We start from the raw sequence: 20,754 nt of genomic DNA, 5'->3' as shown, positions 1-20,754 counted from the left end.
CCCAATTTTGAACCAGTCTGTTGTTACATGTCCAGTTCTAATTGCTGTTTCTTCACCCACATATAGGTTTCACAGAAGACAGGTAAGGTGGTCTGGTATTCCCATCTCTTCAAGAATTTTCCACAGGTTTTCCTGGGTTCTGCGCAGACCACTGACGCGCGGACCCGGAGGCGGAAGAAAAGAGCAACTCTTTCTAGGCTTTTCTAGGCCGCCAGCCTAGAAATATTTAAAAAAAAAAAAAAAAAAAAAAGAATTTTCCACAGTTTGTTGTGATTCACACACTCAGAGGCTTTAGTATAGTCAATGAAGCAGAAGTAGATGTTTTTCAGGAATTCCCTTGCTTTCTCTGTGATTCAGCAAATGTTGGCAATTTGGTCTCTGGTTCCTCTGCCTTTTCTAAACCCAGCTTATACATCTGGAACTTCTCAGTTCATGTACTGCTGAAGCCTAGCCTGAAGGATTTTGAGCATAAACTGGCTAGCCTGTGAAATAAACACAGTTGTATGGTAATTTGAACAATCTTTGGCACTTCACTTCTTTGGAATTGGAATGAAAACTGACCTTTTCTAGTCCACTGGTTACTACTGAATTTTTCAAATTTGCTGACATATTGTGTGCAGAACTTTAATATCATCATCTTTTAGAATTTTAAACAACTCAGCTGGAATTCCATTACCTCAACTAACTTTGTTTGCAGTATTGCTGCCTAAGGTCCACTTGACTTCACATTCCAGGATGTCTGGATCTAGGTGAGTGACCACATTATCGTGGTTATCTGGGTCATTAAGACCTTTTTCATACAGTTCTTCTGTGTATTCTCACCACTTCTTCTTAATCTCTTCTGCTTCTGTTAGGTTCTTAACATTTCTGTCCTTTATCGTGCCCATCTTTGCATGATATATTCCCTTGGTACCTCTAGTTTTCTTGAAGAGATCTCTAGTCTTTCCTATTTTACTGTTTCTTTGCATTGTTCATTTAAGAAGGCCTTCTTATCTCTCCTTGCTATTCTCTGGAACTCTGCATTCAGTTGGGTATATCTTTTTTTTTTTTTTTTAATTGTATAAATTTTTTAATTTATTGCAGTTGGGTATATCTTTCCCTTTCTTCCTGGCCTTTTGCTTTGCTTCTTCCCTCAGCTATTTGTAAAGCTTCAGACAACCACTTTGTCTTCTTGCATTTCTTTTCTTTGGGATGGTCTTGGTCACTGCCTCCTGTATAATGTTATGAACCTCCATGCATGGTTCTTCAGGCACTCTATCTATCAGATCTAACCCCTTGAATCTATTAGTCACCTCCAGTGTATAATAATAAGGGACTTGATTTAGGTCATACTTGAATGGCCTATTGGTTTTCCCTACTTTCTTCAATTTAAGCCTCAATTTTGCAATAAAGAGCTCATATCTGAGCCACAGTCAGTTCCTGGTCTTGTTTTTGCTAACTGTATAGAGCTTCTCCATCTTCGGCTGCAAAGAATATAATCAATCTGATTTCAGTATTGACCATCTAGTGATGTCCACGCACAGAGTCATGTCTTCTGTTGTTGGAAGAGGGTGTTTGCTATGACTAGTGTGTTCTCTTGGAAAAATTCTTCTTAGCCTTTGTTCTGCTTCCTTTTGTACTCCAAGGTCAAACTTGTCTGTTACTTCAGGTATCTCTTGACTTCCTACTTTTGCATTGCTATCCCCTATGGTGAAAAGCACATCTTTTTTTGGTGCTAGTTCTAGATGTTGTAGGTCTTCATAGAACCATTAAACTCCAGCTTTTTTAGCATCAGTGGTTGGGGCATTGGATTACTTGGATTACATTTGATGACTTGAATTACTGTAATACTGAATGGTTTGCCTTGGAAACAAACCAAGGTCATTGTGTCATTTTTGAGATTGCACCCAAGTACTGCATTTCAGACTCTTTTGCTGACTATGAAGGCTACTCCATTTCTTCTAAGGGATTCTTGCCCGCAGTAGTAGATATAATGGTCATCTGAATTAAATTCACTCATTCCTGTCCATTTTAGTTCACTGATTCCTAAGATGTCTGTGCTCAATCCTGCCATCCCCAGCTTGACCACATCCAGTTTACCTTGATTCATGCACCTACCATTCCAGGTTCCTATGCAATATTGTTCTTTATAGCATTGGAGTTTACTTTCACCACCAGACACGTCCACAACTGAGTGTTGTTTCTGCTTTGGCCCAGCTGCTTCATTTTTTTCTGGAGTTATTAGTAATTGCCTTCCACTCTTTCCCTAATAGCATATTGGACACCTTCCAACCTGGGGAGCTCATCCCCAGGGTCATATCTTTTTGCCTTTTCATATTGTTCATAGGGTTCTCCCAACAAGAATGGCTGAATGGTTTCCCATTTCCTCCTCCATTGGACCACATTTTGTCAAAACTCTTCACTATGATCCATCCATCTTGGGTGGCCCTGCACAGCATGGCTCATAGGTTCAGTGAGTTATACATGCCCCTTTGCCATGACAAGGCTGTGAATTTTGAAGGGGTATATGATAGGTAGTAAATTGCTTAGCACAAAGAAGACCATGATATTTGATTTTTTTAATCAAATCAAACCATGAGTGAATGAGTGAATAAATGAATGAATGAGTGAATAAGTGAAGGTCAAGAAGATGAGATGTTGACCCAGTGAAAATTTCTGCATTCGAATGCAAAAATAATCAAGAAGATGTTAACACTATTCACAATTACTACATAGTAAGAGTAAAAATAAAATCTTTCTTAAATCATCTAGTAATTCGTCCTCACAATGTATAAGTGGAACTCATGGCAAAATTTTCTAAACATTCTTCTTTCAACTACCCACCATTAGTCTTTACTCAAGACAGGCATTTCTCTGTGAGGTTTGCATAGATTATGTCTAAAAAGAATGCAAGGAAGAAAGTTCAGTCTATAAATAAAAGATATGTTCTATAAAATCTGAACTTATTCACATGGGGATATACTAATTCTTTCAAATAACACAGGAAAGGAAAGGAAATTTAGGAGTTTAAAGCCTTTATCAGTGATTATGGTTTTCCTTCCACTTAAATACTTTATACACTGTGTAACACCATTTTCTGTGATAATTATAAGATTAGGGCATGAACATGTACATGTTGAAAGAAAGATCTTATTCGATATTTTTACTATGTCAGATTAAACTATATAGCAAAACAAAAGTGTATTTCAAGATCATGCAAATGACATTTTTATGTATCTGTAATTGCTTATGAAATTTTCCCCAGAAATTTTTCATTTAAATTTATGGCTAAAGTTCAGAGATAGGTAAATAGATGGCAAGATAAAAAGGATTCATGTGAAGGAAATATTTTCATGTAGAAAAATGAAATGTGTTAAATAATGGTAATTTCTGGGGAAGAAAGTTCTTTCCAAAGTATTCTTTCAGTATTCTCTTTGAAGGTATCTTCTAAATTACCCAAGTTTCCCATGATTTCTTGATGTCATGTTGCCAATTACATCAGCGTAGTTTGGGCTCCAAATGAAAAGAAAAAAAAGAGGAAAAGCAAAATAGCTAATATTATTGAGTTTTTCCTATGTGCCACTCACTGCCTTCTTTACACATAAAATCTCACATAATCCCCATTCCACTAGAGATACACTTTAGTCTTACACTGGGACAGTGTTGATAAGGAGAGGAGGAAACTGACGCATAGAGTAATGACAGCAGAACCAGAGGTTTAATGCAGGCAGTTTGAACTGACAGCTTAGACTCATAACACTGTGCTAAATGCTATACTCTCCAGAGGACACAGAACTTATTGGAGTCTGCGTCCAAACAAAATATGATCAGGTTTTCTTCAGTGGACAAAGAACGCTCCCACCCAATTTTCTGCTGTCTCTTAGTACACTGAGTGATTGTTTCTTTGTATTAATTTTTAGTTGATGATATCTGGCTGGTTTAATATCTTGTTTTCCATTTTGTACCTTTTCTATGTTAATGTAAATCATTTAGACTAAATAATAAGGAACATCCTAAATAATGTACGGATGTCTCCATATAGCCCTAGATTTGATTTCATTTGTCTCCTCCCATTTTCTTTCACTATGTTCAGGTAACTTGAATGCTTAGGTCTGTGCCCCCTGGAGTTGAATGGAAGTTTACATTTATGTCAGAATAACCTTATTCAGTCAAGAATATGACTACATGTACTAACAGATAGTGCCAAATCTAAATTTTTGACTCTAATTCAATGCTGGTGGTGCAGATAGTCACAGTTTATTCTTTGTAAGTCCATTTCTCTGTGTTTTAAGGCAGACAGAATATTTTCACACTGTTATCTGAATATAAGGCTATGTAAAACTACTATAAAAATATAGCTAAAAATTTAGCTATAAAAACAATGTCATTGTTTAACACAATATAACTAGTGATTGCAATAAATCTTATATAATTTGTTTGAAGAGTGGTGTTTTGGTTTTTTTTTTTGGTGAAGAACTGTAATTTCCTTCTTCCTTTATGCTCTTTAATAAACTGATAATTTCTCCTCTTTCTGCATGAAGGGACTGGCTCATCTTTGAGACACTGAATTCTGAACTAGGTTGGACTAGCAGATAATCCTCTTTGGGTTCCCCTACACTAATGCTGAATTATACAATGTATGAAGTTTTTTCTATTTCTATGTGAACAATACTTTTTTGGAAAAAATGCTGAGAGTCCCTTGGACTGCAAGGAGATCCAACCAGTCCATTCTGAAGGAGATCAGCCCTGGGATTTCTTTGGAAGGAATGATGCTAAAGCTGAAACGCCAGTACTTTGGCCACCTCATGCGAAGAGTTGACTCATTGGAAAAGACTCTGATGCTGGGAGGGATTGGGGGCAGGAGGAGAAGGGGATGACAGAGGATGAGATAGATGGCTGGATGGCATCACTGACTCGATGGATGTGAGTCTGAGTGAACTCCGGGAGTTGGTGATGGACAGGGAGGCCTGGCATGCTGCAATTCATAGGGTCGCAAAGAGTCGGACACGACTGAGCGACTGATCTGATCTGATCTAGATGTGTTTAATTACAGAATGTAGCTCAAAATTGGTGACTTTTTTCTCTGTATGATAGGTTTTTTTAATATAAATTTATTTATTTTAATTGGAGGCTATGATAGGTTAATAAAATACATCCTACCTCCCTTTTTTCCTTTCCTATATATATTCTTTCTATAATTGTATGACATTTGTGATCTATTTTGAAAACATGCTCTCTAAACAAACATTTCTTGATTTACTCTATGTTTGTGTATTTATTTATAAAATATTCTGTAAAATTTTTTATAAAATATTTTATATTTTATATATTTATTATATATATTTATATATATTTATTATATATTATATTTATTTTATAAAATATTTTATAAATTTATTTATATTATATAAATAAATAAATTTATAAATTTATTTATATTATATAAATAAATAAATATAAAATATTTATTTATAAAATATTCTTTTAAAAAATTGGGAGTTTTGCTTAAAAAATAATTTTCCTCATTGTTTACCAAATGATGCCTAGTGTTCAAAGCTCCCTGCAATCTGACTCTGCTTTTCAAAGCTCTGCTTATGCTACTTAGCTTTTATGAAAGACCTGGATTAATACCTGTTTTAGCTGACTGAGAGAAGTCTGGAGAGGACTTTTGCTTTCTTGAGAAAAAGATGAAAAATAGCATTCAGAGTTTGTTTTTCAGGAACTGTTTTAGAGGTAGTGGGCTCCCCAGCAGCAAAAGTGGTGCCACCAAGCTCCTTCCCAGGGAACTACACTCAGCATCTCAGCATCAAGCCTCCATAGCTTTGAACTTTGCAGGGATCTGTGTTTTCTTTTGACTCACTTTTTGCAGGTCATAAGGTAATGCTTGTTTACTTTGCACCATTTTGATTCATACAAGGTTTCAAAGGAACATTCCATTTTCTGACAGAGGGGAGTGGGGAAGCTGTATCTATTCCTTGTTGTATCCTATACTCCAGTCAAACTGGACCATTTGCCAAATACTCTGCCCTCTGCCTAGTGTCTGTGTCTACTATCCCTAGTGCCTGAAATGTTTTTCAAAAAATTTGCCCTTGCCTCCTTCAAATCCATCGTTCAAGGTCCATCTCAAATGTTACTTCCTACAACAAGCCTTCTCTCCAGCTAGAAGTAATGTTTTCCTCCTCTGAATTCCCAAAGACGCATAATATTGTACTAATAATAGTAGCCAACAGTTATATACTGTTTACTATGGGCCTGTCACTGTGGGGCTTTCTTAGTGACTCAGATGGTAAAGAATCTGCCTGCAATGCAGGAGACCTGGGTTCGATCCCTGGGTGGGGGAGATCCCCTGGAGAAGGGAATGGCAACCCACTCCAGTATTTTTGCCTAGAGAATTCCATGGACAGAGCCACCTGGCAGGCTACAGTCCAAAGGGTAGCAAAGAGTCGGACACAACTGAGCAACTCACACTGAGTCACTGTTCTAAGCGAGTTACATACAGTAACAGATTTAATCCGAATAATAACAGTACCTACGAAGTAGGTACATTATCACCATTACATAGACGAGGAAACTAAGGCACAGAGAGCTAAGGCAGTAGGAGCAGGATTTGAACCCAGGCCTTCCGTTCCAGAGTTCTGTGCCTACGCTATGCTCCTTTGTGGGCACTCCTACAGTATCTATGACGTTCTCACACATTTCACTGTCACATTATCTCACTTCTGCTAAAATACTGGCTAGCTTCTAGTTTTAAGAATCAGCGTCCCACGTTCCTGCCTGTGCAGTGTTCCCATTCCCTCTGATTTCTGGGTGAATTTGGCCACTGGGGATTCCTGGCAGAAGATTAGAATGAGGGAGGAAAATGAGGCTGAAATATTTGTTCTCCTTGTTCCTTTCCTCATTCTGGCTGTTTCTTTCCACCAGAGGCCCCTGCTTTATGGAATTTTACTTTTCAAGGTTCCCAGTAACCTCTCCTTGCTCCTGTCCTTCTGGATCTAGGTGCAGAAACAGGTTTTATTGGTAACAGTCTGGGTTTTTCCTACATCCCATTTACATCTTTGTACTTAGTCCCTTTGATTATCCTAACCTGTCATTATCCTAACCTGTCATTTGTTCACTGTTGAAATTCAGATACAGCCAATAAACACATTAAAAGATTTTTTTAAAGAATCAATGGTTCCATTTTTCTTATCTTAATTTTGCTTAATGAAGCAGATCGTATTGTATACCTGTATCATACCACTGTATTACACTTCCCTGAAGTTGCTTTTCCGACCACATTTCTGGAGCTCAGTTTTATTGTTAAGCTTGATCTAGCAGAAAAAAAACCTACGTATGCTGGTGCTTTTCCCCAAAGAATCAATAACACACATTCTCAAGAAAGACTATCAATTTTCTATTGAAGAAAACAGAAGACAGATGTATTGATAACACAAACAGCCTCCACTTACTGGATGCCTGCTTGGTGTCAGTCACTGGCTACTTTTCAGACAGGATTTCATTTATTGTAGGGAAGTAGTTTTAACCATCTCCATTTTATAAATGAGGCCCAGAAAGGTCTAGGGACTTCTTAAGGTCACATATGTAGTGACGGAACCCATTGCCTACTTAGGTCTGTCTACCTCCTAAGCACTTAAACAATAGTCTTTAGGGCCTTTCTGAGCATTATGGAGATATGTTTGATGAGGGAGTAGATATATTTACCAGGCTTAATTCTACCCTTGTGGTTCAACCAACTGAACCCTCCACCCTCACGCCACAGGGTGAGAAGTTTTCCTTTGCCATGCCTTGTTTGTTTTGTTATACTGCTATTGTGGCCGTGCACTAAGTAAGCTACGACAGTAACCAATCAGATGGCTTCCCAATGTGATAAGCCATTGGTTCAACTTGGGGAGTTTTTGCACAAACCACTCCCTCTCTCCTGCACTCAGGGGACATATGGCAATGTCTAGAGACACTTTCAGTTGTCACAACTGGAGGGAAGGGTGCTACTGGTATGTAGCAGGTAGGGGCTAGGCAGCTGTTAGACATCCTATAATGCAAAGGACAAGTACCCACAACAAAGAGTTGTCCAGTCAAAACGTCATTAGGGTGAAGGCTGAGAAACCTTGCGAGAGGCTGAAAGCAGGATACAATGCTAGACATACTAGAGGTGGTGCTGCGGAGTAGAGGGGATGCGGGAAAGTAATACGATCAAGAGAGATCTTGCACGGGTTGATGATGATCATACGACATGAACTAAAAAGTCTGGTGAACTTAACTTTGTACATGAGATTAAAGTCACAATGATAACAATAGCAACTACAGCAACTGAAAAAAGAACCAAAGAAAAGTGAAACCTGAAATCATTACAGATTTGCTGGGAAGCTGAATAACTTGCTGCAGAATAATTATGTCTTCTCTGTGATACTCTCTGCACCCTGCCTCTAAAAATGGGGCTGAGAAAACGGGCAGAGAGACTAGCCAGACCCTGGGCCGTATTACCCACATATAACCTGGGAACATTCTTTCTCCCAGTGGTCAGCTCCAGAGCACATCCCTGTCCCATTTTATGATGAACAACTCTCCCTCCTTGTGGGTGAATAAATCAGTGCCTTCTGCATGGTTCTGGGTTCTTGAAATTGAGGTTTCTATGTTTCATTGGCAATAAGGTCACAGAATGCACTGAGTTAGAGAATATAGTCAAAAGACCAGTATCTCAACTGGATCTTCAATAAACTGGGTTGTGCAAGTAACTATACTTCATGACAAGACAGTGCCTAGGAAGTGTAACTGCAGCTAGCACTGCATTACAATAATGGTCAAAACCAAATGACATCTGGTATTGATGTTCTCTGTGACTACTCTGGTGAAAACTTTCCAGAAGAAAACTCAGTTGATCAGACATGTCTGACTTTTGTGACCCCAAAGACTGGGGCCCATCAACTCCTCAGTCCATAGAATTTTCCAGGCAAGAATACTGGAGTGGGTTGCCATTTCCTTCTCCAGGGGTATATAAATATATATACATTTTAAAAAACTTACAGTATATGGTAGGCATAATGATGTCGCTTTCCATCTTACTGACAGGGTTCTTCACCAGGCAACTGTAATTCCCAATGTCTTCTTTGGTCACTGGAGCAATATGAAGCCTGCTGTTTTGAAGAGAGAAGGAGTTGGTGGAGCTGGTGTGGACAGGCCTGCCATTCTTCAGCCACTGGTAAACCCGCCGGCTGCCCCCTTCCACGAGGCATGTCAGGGTCATGTTTCCCACGTACTCCACAGCCCCAGAGGAAGGCTGAATCTGCACCACTGGTTTTGTGACAGGATCTGCAACATCAGAACGAAAGAAATGATCTTTGTCACCCCAGGGTTATAATTAAAGTCTAGGAGATCTTTCACATGTTTTAAATCCTAGGAAAATGATTCCAAAATTTTGTACTTTTTAAATGTAGACAGCTCAGGAAGTAAAGAAGAGGATAAAAAAAGTCATTACAAATAGAAAATAATGATATAAAAATATCATTTATAGCAGAGATAACCAATTCTAGAACTTCATCTTCAAGAATTTTGTAATGAAAACCTTTAGTTTATAGATAATGCAGTTAGTGGTGAAGGACATCAGCTCCCTTATTTCCTGTTCATTGTGCTCCCCCGACACCATAAAGGTTTACTCTCACAGGCAAAGTTCACATGGTTATTCCCCTCTCTTGATTTGTCCTGCTATCCCAAGAGCGATTGGTTGGGATAGATGTAGTGAACACAAATTCCTATCCACTATCTGCAAAATACAAAGCTTAGACATACTATACTTTGGGAGTATCAAGTGAAAGTTTTAAAGAATCATATTTTCACCATTTACTTTTCCTCCTATGTAAGTAAGCTAATTATATGTTTTAATTGCTGTGCATTTGTATTGCAGCATTATTTCAGTCACTACCGTGTTAGTCTCTTTAACAAACCAAAGCCTATTATCGCCTTTCCTTCTATGCAAAATTACAGGTCACACACAGAGAGTAAGATGATCAGTAAGTAACAGACAACTGGTTCCAGTGTTTAGCTTTGAATTCCTATCAGACTTTTAATTGGGGTTGATGCATCTTCTCAGGTAAATTTGTTTTGAGTCATGTTCACTTTCATTTTACACTGGCAAATGTGCATTAGAGTGTATGCAGATTCACTCCATCCACCCAGAGAAGACAGGAGAAAATGAAAGATAAAGGGAAAGGAGTTTGAAAAGTAAACTGCAGGAAAGCTGGGTAGCCCTGAAGGCTCCAGCCTTTCTCAAGATGGAGGAAATCAAGATGGCCACTCAATTTAACCCTTTATATTCCCTGGCAAGAGCAAATGGTTTGGAGTAGCTTTTGCTTACAGTATTATGATTTAAAAAGAAAGATTGTTTGGTATATTTATTAGGTAGAAACAGCTTTTGTTTCAAAAATGCCAGTGCATGGAAATGTTATATGTGATATGGAAAAAGTCAAATAGGTAACGTGTAAAGTCTTGTACGGGGAGAACCAATCATTAGAAAAGATATTGGTACTGTGATCATGCACTTGGATTTAACAGGGTCACGCAGACGTGGAAGTTTCCCAAGAAGATTTTTTTACACAGGTCCTGTGCATGTGTGCTAAGTCACTTCAGTCGTGCCCAAATATTTGTGATCCCATGGACTGTAGCCCGCCAGGGTCTTCTGTCCATGGGATTCTCCAGGCAAGAATACTGGAGTGGGTTGCCATTTCCTTCTCCAACACAGGTCCTAAACCCCTACTAAGACCTTTTGGTTGAAGGTGGAAAGGGCAAGATAGGAGTAGGTTACTAAGAGGTATAAACTAGCACTGTAAAATAAGTAAGCTACAAGGATATGTTGCACAGCACAGGGAATATAGCCGCTATTTTATAGTAACTGTAAACAGTATAATCTATAAAAATTTTGAATTATTATATTGTATACCATGAAACTAATATAACATTGTAAATCAGTCACTGATGTGGCTCAGTGGTAAAGAACCTGCCTGCAATGCAGGCGATGCGGGTTCAATCCCTGGGTTGGGATGATCCCTTGGAGAAGGAAATGGTAACCCAGTCCAGTATTCTTGCCTGGAGAATCCCAGGGACTGAGGAGTCTGGCAGGCTACAGTCCATGAGGTTGCAAAAGAGTAGGACATGACTTAGTGACTACAAAAACAAGTAAGAGGTACAAACTAATATGTATAAAACAAGTCAACTACAAGGATATATCATACAGCACAGCGAATATAGTCAATATTTTACAATAACTATAAGTGGAGTATAAGCTATAAAAATTCTGAATTATTATATTGTACACCTGAAACTAATATAATATTGTAAATCAACTATGCCTAAAAATTTTTTTCTATAAAGAACTTTTGGCTCCATTTTCCTCAACAAATCCAATTGTACTATACATTAACAAGGAATGGATGTTCTATTAAAAGTTTGGGGGGAAGAGATAGTATACTACCCAGGAGAATTTTATGAAACTGTAAAAAATGTCCTCCTTTTCTCTCCCAGAGTTCCTCTCTAGGCATCTGCTGCCACATCCTGTGTCTTTGTTCCCCTGCAATGTCTCCAGTTTCCACTCATTTACTGGGCACATATTTACTGAGTGCCTAAGAACGGCCAGCATCAGGGTTTAGGCAGCGGAAACAAAAGAGCAAACAATATAAAGCCTACTCCCATGGATCTTGTATTCTAGACCAGGAAGAGAGACAATAAAAGAAACAAAAATATGTACTATGTCCAGTGTTATGAAAAGAATAAAGCGGAACTCAAGGTAAACAGTAACTCTCTTTCTCACTCTCTCTCTCAGTTTGGGGGAATGAGGTTATACTTTACATAAGGTGGTCACGGAAGCCTTCACAGGTAAAGTGACACTCTGGCTGAGACCGTAAAGAAACAGGGGAGGGAACCAGGGCAGTATGCGAGACAAGAGTAATCTATGTACAGTGAGCAGCCAAGCGCACAGACACTGAGGTGTGAGAGGGTTTGGCTTGTTCCAGGAATGGCAAGGAGGCCAGAGTGGTGAGGGAAAGAGAGGTAGGAAGGCTTCAGAGGGGGACTGGGTATGTAAGGGAATCACACGGGCCTTGAGGGACGCTGTTGGCACTTTGGCTTTGATTGTGAGTGAGACAGGAAGCCACAGGAGGATTCTGAGCTGCAGGAGGCAGGGGTGGAAGCAGGGAGAGTGGGCACAGGCTGTTTGGAGAGTCCAGGCCAGAGCCGATGGCGGGCTTGAATAGGGCAGCAGTGGGTGCAGCGAGGATTGACTGACTCACCTCTGTCCATATTCTGAAGGTAAAGCTGAGAGGGCTAATTTGTGGACTGGATAAGGATGTGAGAGAAAGAGAGTCAAGGGTGATGGCAGAGTGCAACTGATGGAATGAAGTTTGCATTTGCCAAAACAGAGGAATATTGTTAGACAGGTTTGGGGGAAAAAATCAAAAGTTGTGCGTTGCATAGTATAGTATCTTTAAGGTACACTACTTACATATATCACTAAGGAAAATAAATGTCTGAAAGTTAGCTGAAGCCCACTCTCCCTTCAGGGACATTCCCAGCACCTTCTACTGTTCCTCAAGTGTGGTCACTGAGCAAGTCTCATCCTCTCCCAGTGTACCAAAATTAAAAAAAAAAAAAATGTATGTGACAAAAAATAGGGTTCTTCCCAGGGTGCATTCTGCTAATGAAAAATAAAATTTTCTCCATCTCATCACATCAGCAACTTTATACTTGATAGTTTCCAGGCAAACAAACAATAACTCCTACTTACTGCTTGATTACCTTTAGCTGGGCACTGTGCATACCCTTTCTACGTATGTTCTTATTTAATCCCCAGGAAGCCTCATGAGGTGGATAGTGCCATTCATGCCATGAGACACTGAGGCTTTGAGGGTCAATGTGCCCAAAGTTGCAGACCAGACCTAAAGCCCTGGTAGCCTAGTCTCCTAAGCTATTGCTTGCTGCCATGCTACTCAGCTGCCCATGTCGCTCACAGTGGACTTACCATCAACTGTGACTTGAATCTTCTGACTAGCTGACAGAGTTCCGTTTCCCTGGATGTTGACCTTCACAATGTAATTGCCTTCGTCGGTGAACTGCAGTGGGTTGATGAGCAGGGAGGCGTTGGGTGGCATCATGGTGAATTTGTGCTGGTATTCCAAGTCGGGAACCACAGACTTGTTCACGGAGCCCAGCAAGTACTTGGGCATCGTATGGGGTCTCTCAAAAAGCCATATGACCTGGATGTCTGATGCTGGAGTGTGGAATCCATAGTGCACGGGGAGATAGAGAGCCTGACCCCTGATGCCATGGACGGTGTGCGATGGCACAGCCACCTTCAGCCCCGAGCAAGCACCTGCTGTGAAGGAAAGGAAAGCTGTAAAGACCCTGAGCCACATTTCACAATCTAAAGGCACAAAAACAGAACCTGATCGGGCGATAGTCTTTTACAAAGAAGAGAGGCTTCTAGGTACTGACTCTTCTAGTACTGGTTACCTGTAGAGGTAAATATTTGTCTCTGAAATGAGCATTTTAAAAACTCCACCCAAAGACTGTGTGGATCGCTTGACCTCTTTAAATGCACGATGAAAGGAAAAGCAGAAGTTATTATCTCTGACTGTTAAAGAATAATGGGAAAAGGAGAACTGGGATAGATGATTAGTTCTGAAGTCCAATGGAAACCTTTAAAAAAATTGAAATTGCGACTGTATTAATGTCTGAGTCATATCATATCCTAATCAAGCTATGTGATTGAGGGGCTACTTCCTCTTGAGAATCTTCCCTCACAGTCTTCTGACGTGACTTGGTAGTCCTTAACTGGAAGTTTTTCCCTTTAGCCAAAGCCTTGCCAAATGCAAATATTCTAAGGACAATGGTAGCAAACCATTACCAGTTGTGATCGATTATTACTGCTTAGAAGCGGGGATCTGGTTTGTGCGTTTGAGCAACAGTAAGAGAAGGCAGTGGCACCCCACTCCAGTACTCTTGCCTGGAAAATCCCATGGACGGAGGAGCCTGGTGTGCTGCAGTCCATGGGGTCGCTAAGAGTCGGACACGACTGAGCGACTTCACTTTCACTTTTGACTTTCATGCATTGGAGAAGGAAATGGCAACCCACTCCAGTGTTCTTGCCTGGAGAATCCCAGGGACGGGGGAGCCTGGTGGGCTGCCGTCTATGGGGTCGCACAGAGTCAGACACGACTGAAGCGACTTAGCAGCAGCAGCAGCAGCAGCAAGAGACGGGAACTAATGGAGCAGAGTGGAGCCCGAGGAGCCTGGTGAGACAGGAGACCAGCAAGACAGCTGGGTCAGAACAGGAAGTGCCTTAGGGTCATGGCAAACACTTAGGCAATTTTACTGTGAGTGAGACGGGAATACAACCAGAGTTTTGTGAGCAGGAGGGGTAGGGGTTTTCTTCTTATTTTTTTTTTTTAAGGTGTACCCTAGCTGCTGTGAGAACAGACTGAAACAGGGGAAAGAGCAAGAGAAGGGAGCCCACTTAGAAGGTGCCTGCAATAAAGTAGGCAAGAGATGGTTGTGCTCTAGATAAGGGCAGTAGTAAAAGATACTGTGAGAAAAGACTGGGGGTGCTAACAACATTTGATGGCACGTTGGGAGTGGGATAAACAAAGATGAGTCAAGAATGATTCTAAGGTTGATGGTTTGATCAACTGGAAGAATAGAGCTGTCATTTATTAATAAGCAGCTAAGGAGACATTTTTGGAAGACATTTTGTCCTATGGACAGAAGGGCCTGGCGGGCTACAGTCCATAGGGCTGCAGAGTCACGACTGAAGCGACTTATCATGCATGGAGAGACATCTCACAATTTCAATTCCGTCTTCTACAAAGTTTTTATCTTCTTTCATTGCTTCTCCCTTTTTTACTCTACTAGTAAGGGGATCTTTAAGATTTATCTGATTCCTACTATGAAAAGCCATCAATATTAGGAAGGGAATGGTAGAAAGATCTGTTTGTACAATAATTTTCTTTGGAGAAACTGAAAGATGCTGGTTTGCCCCCGTGAGGAATAAAAATCCACCAACAGGAAATTTTCTTCTTTCCTTCCCAGGGTGAAGGTCAGAGCAAAGATTTCCATGGTTTTAGTTTTTGGATAGCTGTTAGTGAAGAGTGAGACCCTGCGGCCAGCAGGGAAGTCAGAGCAAAGAACTGAAGAGAAAAAGAACAAAGAGGAAGAATGCAAGAGGTTACAGGGAGAAGATACACAGTCGAAACCGACTATATGGACTGAAGACTAGGTGACTGTCTGGGAAAAATAAATATGTGTTTAACAGTCTCCTTGACTTCTGTGTATATTTGTGATTGACTTGTAATTTTTTTTTTCCTGACAATGGGTTGTATCTGCACATTTCAATGATTTGGTCCATTACAAAGGAGTTACAAAGGTATGAGCATTTACTTCTACTTTCTTTTCTGACAAGTACAAGACTGTTGCATTTGTAGTTGTTCTTAATTTGAATCATTAGAAAAAGAAGGAACTGGTTGCTGAGAGCTATAAAGAGGAGATACACTGGATTGCAGGAAAGGAAATCATAAGAGAAATAAATGAAGTTGAGAGAGTAAACCTAGGACTTAACACTAGTGATGTCTGAGATTTGTGAAGCAGCGATGGTGAGAAGGGAGTGAAGCTCTTGAAGCCAGAGATATAGAAAGACATTGGGCATCTGGGTGGGGGTCCTGCACAGGAAATTATTCCTCTTAGTACCTGGATATCTGCACCAAACAGCATGGATTTTCATGACTTTCATTGTAATTGGCGATAGGAAGTGCCTGACAAGTTCCTGGCAAGCAATAAATAAAAACTAGTTTACCCATTATTACTAACTTAAGATACGCAAAATGTAATTTTCACTGTATTTATTGTGTTGCTGTTTCTTTTCTTTTCGTTTTTTTTTTTTTTACTTCAGTGAATACAGAAATATTCCTGTGGGTTTCACAGTTCATTCTTGATCTTGGACTCCCCTGTCCACACAGTCTTAAATTAATCACTTGTAAACTGCCTAGAAATAAGAGCTTTTAGAAACCTATTCTCTAAGCTTTCAGAGAGATTTTTGAATTTGCTACTTTAATAAATTTAAAAGTCCACGGAAATTTGAGGTGTTGAAAACATACTTGGGATAAAATGGTGGTTAGTTAGATGACTTACCTTAGATAAGTCATTTTAATTCCCTGTGACTCAGTTTTCTTTTGTGTGAAGAGGGTTATATTAGATGAGGTCCAAGGCCTCTCTCTGCTCTATGTTTATGTTCTCAGCATCCTAAGGTGCCTTTCTCATGGTAGCAGCTACCCTACATTTGAAGGGGAAGGGCCCATATTTAAGTAAGAGAGGGCCCAAAGAATTCTGAAGTATTGAATCTCAGATTTAAGTCTACTTAATAAGTTGTCAATCCCTTTGTTTAGTCACTAAGTCATGTCAGACTCTTCGTGACTCCACGCACTGTTCCTGCCACACTCCTCTGTCCATGGGGTTTCCCAGGTAAGAATACTAGAGTGATTTGCCATTTCCTCCTCCAGGGGACATTCCTGCCCCAGGGATTGAACCCGCAACTCTTGCATTGGCAGGTGGGTTCTTTACCACTGAGTCACCAAAGGTATCTTTTAATAAAGTGGCAGTTCTGTGTTTTTTTGCCAAGGAATCATGGGGGATGATGGGAATCCACATCACTGCCTTGTGAACACACTGGAAAAAGCGGCATGGCTGCTGATAAAAAGCTTGCCTCTGACAGTGAGCAATTTGGTCACTGATTTATTGGTCTATTTAATACATTTCACACCTCAACTTAGAAACTGCTGGTAGACTGAGCTGTAGCTAGAGACGGCCTGAGTGCAATTCTGGCCAATCTGCTCTTAGCATTTGGGGAAGTCATTGCAGAAGCCCTTGTTTACTTTTTTTTTTTTTTTTGAAAAGAGGAAGAACCTTTTTTAATCTACTTTTTTGTGTGGCTTGAGTTGAAAAAAGATTAACTGAGATTGTAATGTTCTGAAAATGACTGGGAAACACTTTATTACCATGGCATGACTGGAACAGAAACGTAGGTGGATCTTGACTCAGGAAGCTGAATCTTAAGCGGACTGGAAAGTCTATGACTAAAGTTACAGAAGTAAATTTTATTTATTAAAATACTGAATATGACACAAACATTACAGCCTAGGAAAATATGGAACTAGTAGAAAATGTTATATGGCATGTACAGTAATCATTAAGGGAGTGAACTGGTTCTTTGGTCTATTTTGGAAATAACAGACATCATGTAATAGTATCTTAAATAATACATTACCATCAATAATATCTCTGAATATATTCAATGCTTATCATACCAAATGATGTGAAGTCATGTCATTTAACTTTTTTCATGATATGAAATCATGAGTGCTTTTTCAAGTATATGTATGACAGTGAGAGAGAACGTAGCTGTTACAATTGCTGTTTGCTTAGATTGCCTACACCATTTTCATCAGATAAATTATAGGTAGAAAGTTATGAGTATCAGTGAGGGATGAAATTTTCTTTATAAACTTTTCATATCAGCCACTAAAATCTTTTTAATTTGCAGGAAATACAGGAGCCTATTGATATGATGCAATCCTCTCTTGTAATGAATGTTGCAGAATAAACAGATAATTGTATGCTTCTGCTCCCCTTTAGGAGCACGTACTCTTTAGCCATTGCTGAACGTCCCCCTGTAGATGTGATGAGCTTATGCTGTCCAAACAGTAGTTTACTGACTTAAAAAATTTAGCTTCATCCTCAGAAGTTTTCAATGGTTCTTTTCTCATCGTATAAGGAAACGTAAATGACTGAACTATGAATTTTAGAAAGTCAACCTCTGTAAGAACAAATAAACTTTTTGAAAATAAATGATATGAAAATTGATGAAATTTTAATTTGATATTCCAAACATTTGTACTTAAATGAACATTCAATTTTATTACTAGGTTAATACTTTTGAGTTCTAGAAAAGAAAACTCTTGATTTTTTATATTTGAGGCACTATACTGCTTTGAAGAACATTGATAATATCATTAATGATCTGACATACAAAATTATAGCAAAACTCTCCCCTTCAGAGATTCCCTTAAACTATAAAACAAAGGCATGATAAAGGAACGTCCAGTGTTAAAGAACATGACCTCATATTGTGAAATTATCTATAGTCCAGCAACAAAAGACTCCCTAGACCAGTTCACTGTATTGAACATAAACATCAGACTCCACAAAGTGACCTCTACTGTAGCTCAAAACAGTTGGCATTTACTTCCCCATTGCCAAGTCTGATATTAGCAAGCACAACACAGCTATTGTTGACTGTAAATAAACTCTTGTTATCTTTAGAGAAAATAGAAATTATGATGATGTACTTTGAATAGACTTTACAAACTACATTTGGGGCTTCAAATAGCTACAATTTTTTAAAAAGAAAAAACAAACTGATACTCAGTATTTCAAAATACAAAAAAATTTCCAAATTACCCAAGGTCTTTACAACTCACTACCAATGGAGATGAGTAAATTTGTGAAAGTCTTAAGGGATAATAACTGCTTTAGCTACTTATGGACATGCTATCTATTTCTCAAAATTATGTTTAATTTTAGTTTGGTAGAATCCTTCAAATGAATTGGCCCTCAGTGCTTTGTAAAGCCAGTTGCAAAAAATTACTTAGGAAATGACAGCAATCCTGTTGTAAAAAATTAAGCATGGACTGCCACAAAGGACACTTTTGAAGCCCAGAAAAATGCACAAAGATAAAAAGTCAGTTATGATAATTGCTTACTTTTCCTAAAAATTCCTAAACATCTGTATAGGCTTGAATTTGACAACATAATGGAAAAAGAATCACAATTATGGGAAACTCATTTAAAAAATTAACAAACTGTACATTTCAAATATGTGGAATATGAACAACATTAGGTATAAATGTAAATAATCACAGGTACTATGAAAACTAAGCCATAAAGTACCAGTAACTGCGAGCTCTAAACACAGAAGAAGGTTAAAAACTTAAGTGGTTATTTAGCTAATTTGTTCTTAAAATTTAAGGAATAAAAGGTTTTTTGATTTACTATCTGTTGGATATGAACAAAACAAGGAACTGACTTGTTCTTTTAACTTGACTTTTAAAGCTGATATAGAAAGAACGGAAGAAGAATGTCTGGGGAAATTCTGACATAGAAACAGTGGACTCCTCTAAATTCTAATGATAAAGAGGAGAATGAGGGAGAAACAAAGTAGAGGGGAAAAATTAATTGAATTAACTATTGGACAAAGAGAAAGACTAAAGCTATTTTGGAGAAATAATACTTTTAAACACATTTCTCCCTATTGAGTACATTTTTTTTATCAGCTTGGAATCTAACTTTTTTCCCACATTTCATAAATTAGGTAAAAAACAGGTAGAGCTAACAGTTTGCCACAATATCTTTAATTAAAACAGCCACAAACTATGTTCATAAATTGCTCTAAGTTTCACAGTAAGTGGTAACAAATTCATGACCTATAAGAATATTTGCCAAAGTAGAATGCATTAAAGAGTGTTGGACCTATATATAAACTCTATAAAAAGAAGAAACACATTAAGTTTTTAGAATGTCTTAATATTCTTAATGAGTGCTATTGACAATAATTGTTGTCTTTAGAAAACAATAACCATCGATTGATTGAACTTCCTTTCCCCTAAATGATCCTGTTTCTTTGCTGGAACAAACTGTGTTATTGTTAAAAGGTTCTGTGCTGTCCTTCAATTATCTGAGTGAATCTACAACCAAGAGCAAATATTTACCTTATGCTCACAATTTTTTAAAAAAGTAGTTAAAACGCACTTTATGCAGTGCCTTACCTAAGAGAAGAAGGTATATTTTGCACCGAAGGACCCCAACCCTGCTGCTGAAGGGTTCCATGAATGCATCCTGTTCCATGCACGCAGTGCCCTGTTCCTGGTGGTAACGTGGTTCATGGACCAGCAGCTGCTGGTTTATTTGCCAGGGAAATTAGCAGTCAGGTAACAGACCCTAGCCTGCCTCTTGCTTCTGCGATTTGAATACAGAATGAATGTGTATACAAAGGACACAGGTACTGGGAACACCTGTTATGGGCTCTGCAAGAAGACAGGCTTGTGACTTTCAGAGCCATTTCTTAGCGATTTTCAGTAATCATCAGCATGTTTCATGAATTATTCTTAGTTGTTAATCATCACATGAAGGAAAACATCCTTTTGGGTGACTCTAATAAAAAGCAGTATGTTTTAATAACCAAGAGCATATTGTGAAATTTTCTGAAAAAACAGAAGCTAGTACCCTATCATGGAAAACGATGCTGCTATTTTGAAATTAAATTTTTTCTATGAAAATCACAGTATTTCATATATCTGCTAAAATAGTTATAAATCACCATGAAGTAATAGGTATAAAACACCAAGAAGTAATACATCTTTACATATGTATTTTTCTGTGTATATTTCCTGTTAGAAATGTCCACCATGGGTTTATTGAGTCTATGGATTCATGTTATTTTTAAAAGCAAACCACAGGTGTGTTTCCGAGTAACACTGAATCATGGACTGCACATAATTATAACAGATAATATCTGAGGCCACATTTTCACAGCTGAAGCACAGAGTAAGTGAACCAACAGCTCAGAGACCATCTTGCCTCTACAGTGGTGTCTGCGCTACGGATTTTCTGCCTGGCCGTTCACTGCCAGGCAGTGCACTTCTGCTTAATTTACCTAGCTATAACAACCCATATTTCATTTCAAGTCAT

The 20,754-nt window shown here is 38.8% G+C and overlaps 1 protein-coding gene and 1 long non-coding RNA gene across 9 annotated transcripts in view; one reads left to right on the top strand and one right to left on the bottom strand.

Annotated features, from left to right (window-relative positions):
• HEPACAM2 (HEPACAM family member 2) overlaps positions 1-20,754 on the bottom strand; it is a 61,385-nt gene that overhangs the window by 35,389 nt on the left and 5,242 nt on the right. For 3 of the 8 annotated variants that reach the window (XM_086397883.1, XM_086397885.1, XM_086397886.1), the window contains exons 1-3: positions 19,833-19,940; positions 12,983-13,336; positions 9,001-9,285 (exon numbers count right to left, since the gene is read on the bottom strand). In XM_086397883.1, coding sequence (XP_086254009.1) covers positions 9,001-9,285; positions 12,983-13,336; positions 19,833-19,911 — 718 coding nt within the window. In that variant the 5' untranslated portion in view covers positions 19,912-19,940. Of the gene's footprint in view, positions 1-9,000; positions 9,286-12,982; positions 13,337-19,832; positions 19,941-20,754 lie in introns of those variants that run through there. The other 5 variants (XM_086397884.1, XM_086397887.1, XM_086397888.1 and 2 more) reach the window with 2 other exon arrangements.
• LOC147374671 (uncharacterized) lies at positions 14,048-15,273 on the top strand. The gene is made up of 2 exons (XR_015163015.1): positions 14,048-14,255; positions 15,049-15,273. It is a non-coding gene; the product is annotated as an uncharacterized LOC147374671 (long non-coding RNA).

This window comes from Bos grunniens, chromosome 4 (assembly GCF_055505025.1).
Source record: "Bos grunniens cultivar Pamir isolate PY7600 chromosome 4, Bosgru_T2T1.0, whole genome shotgun sequence".
In the NCBI taxonomy this organism is placed as follows: domain Eukaryota; kingdom Metazoa; phylum Chordata; class Mammalia; order Artiodactyla; family Bovidae; genus Bos; species Bos grunniens.
This window is presented reverse-complemented; position numbering and strand designations above follow the sequence as displayed.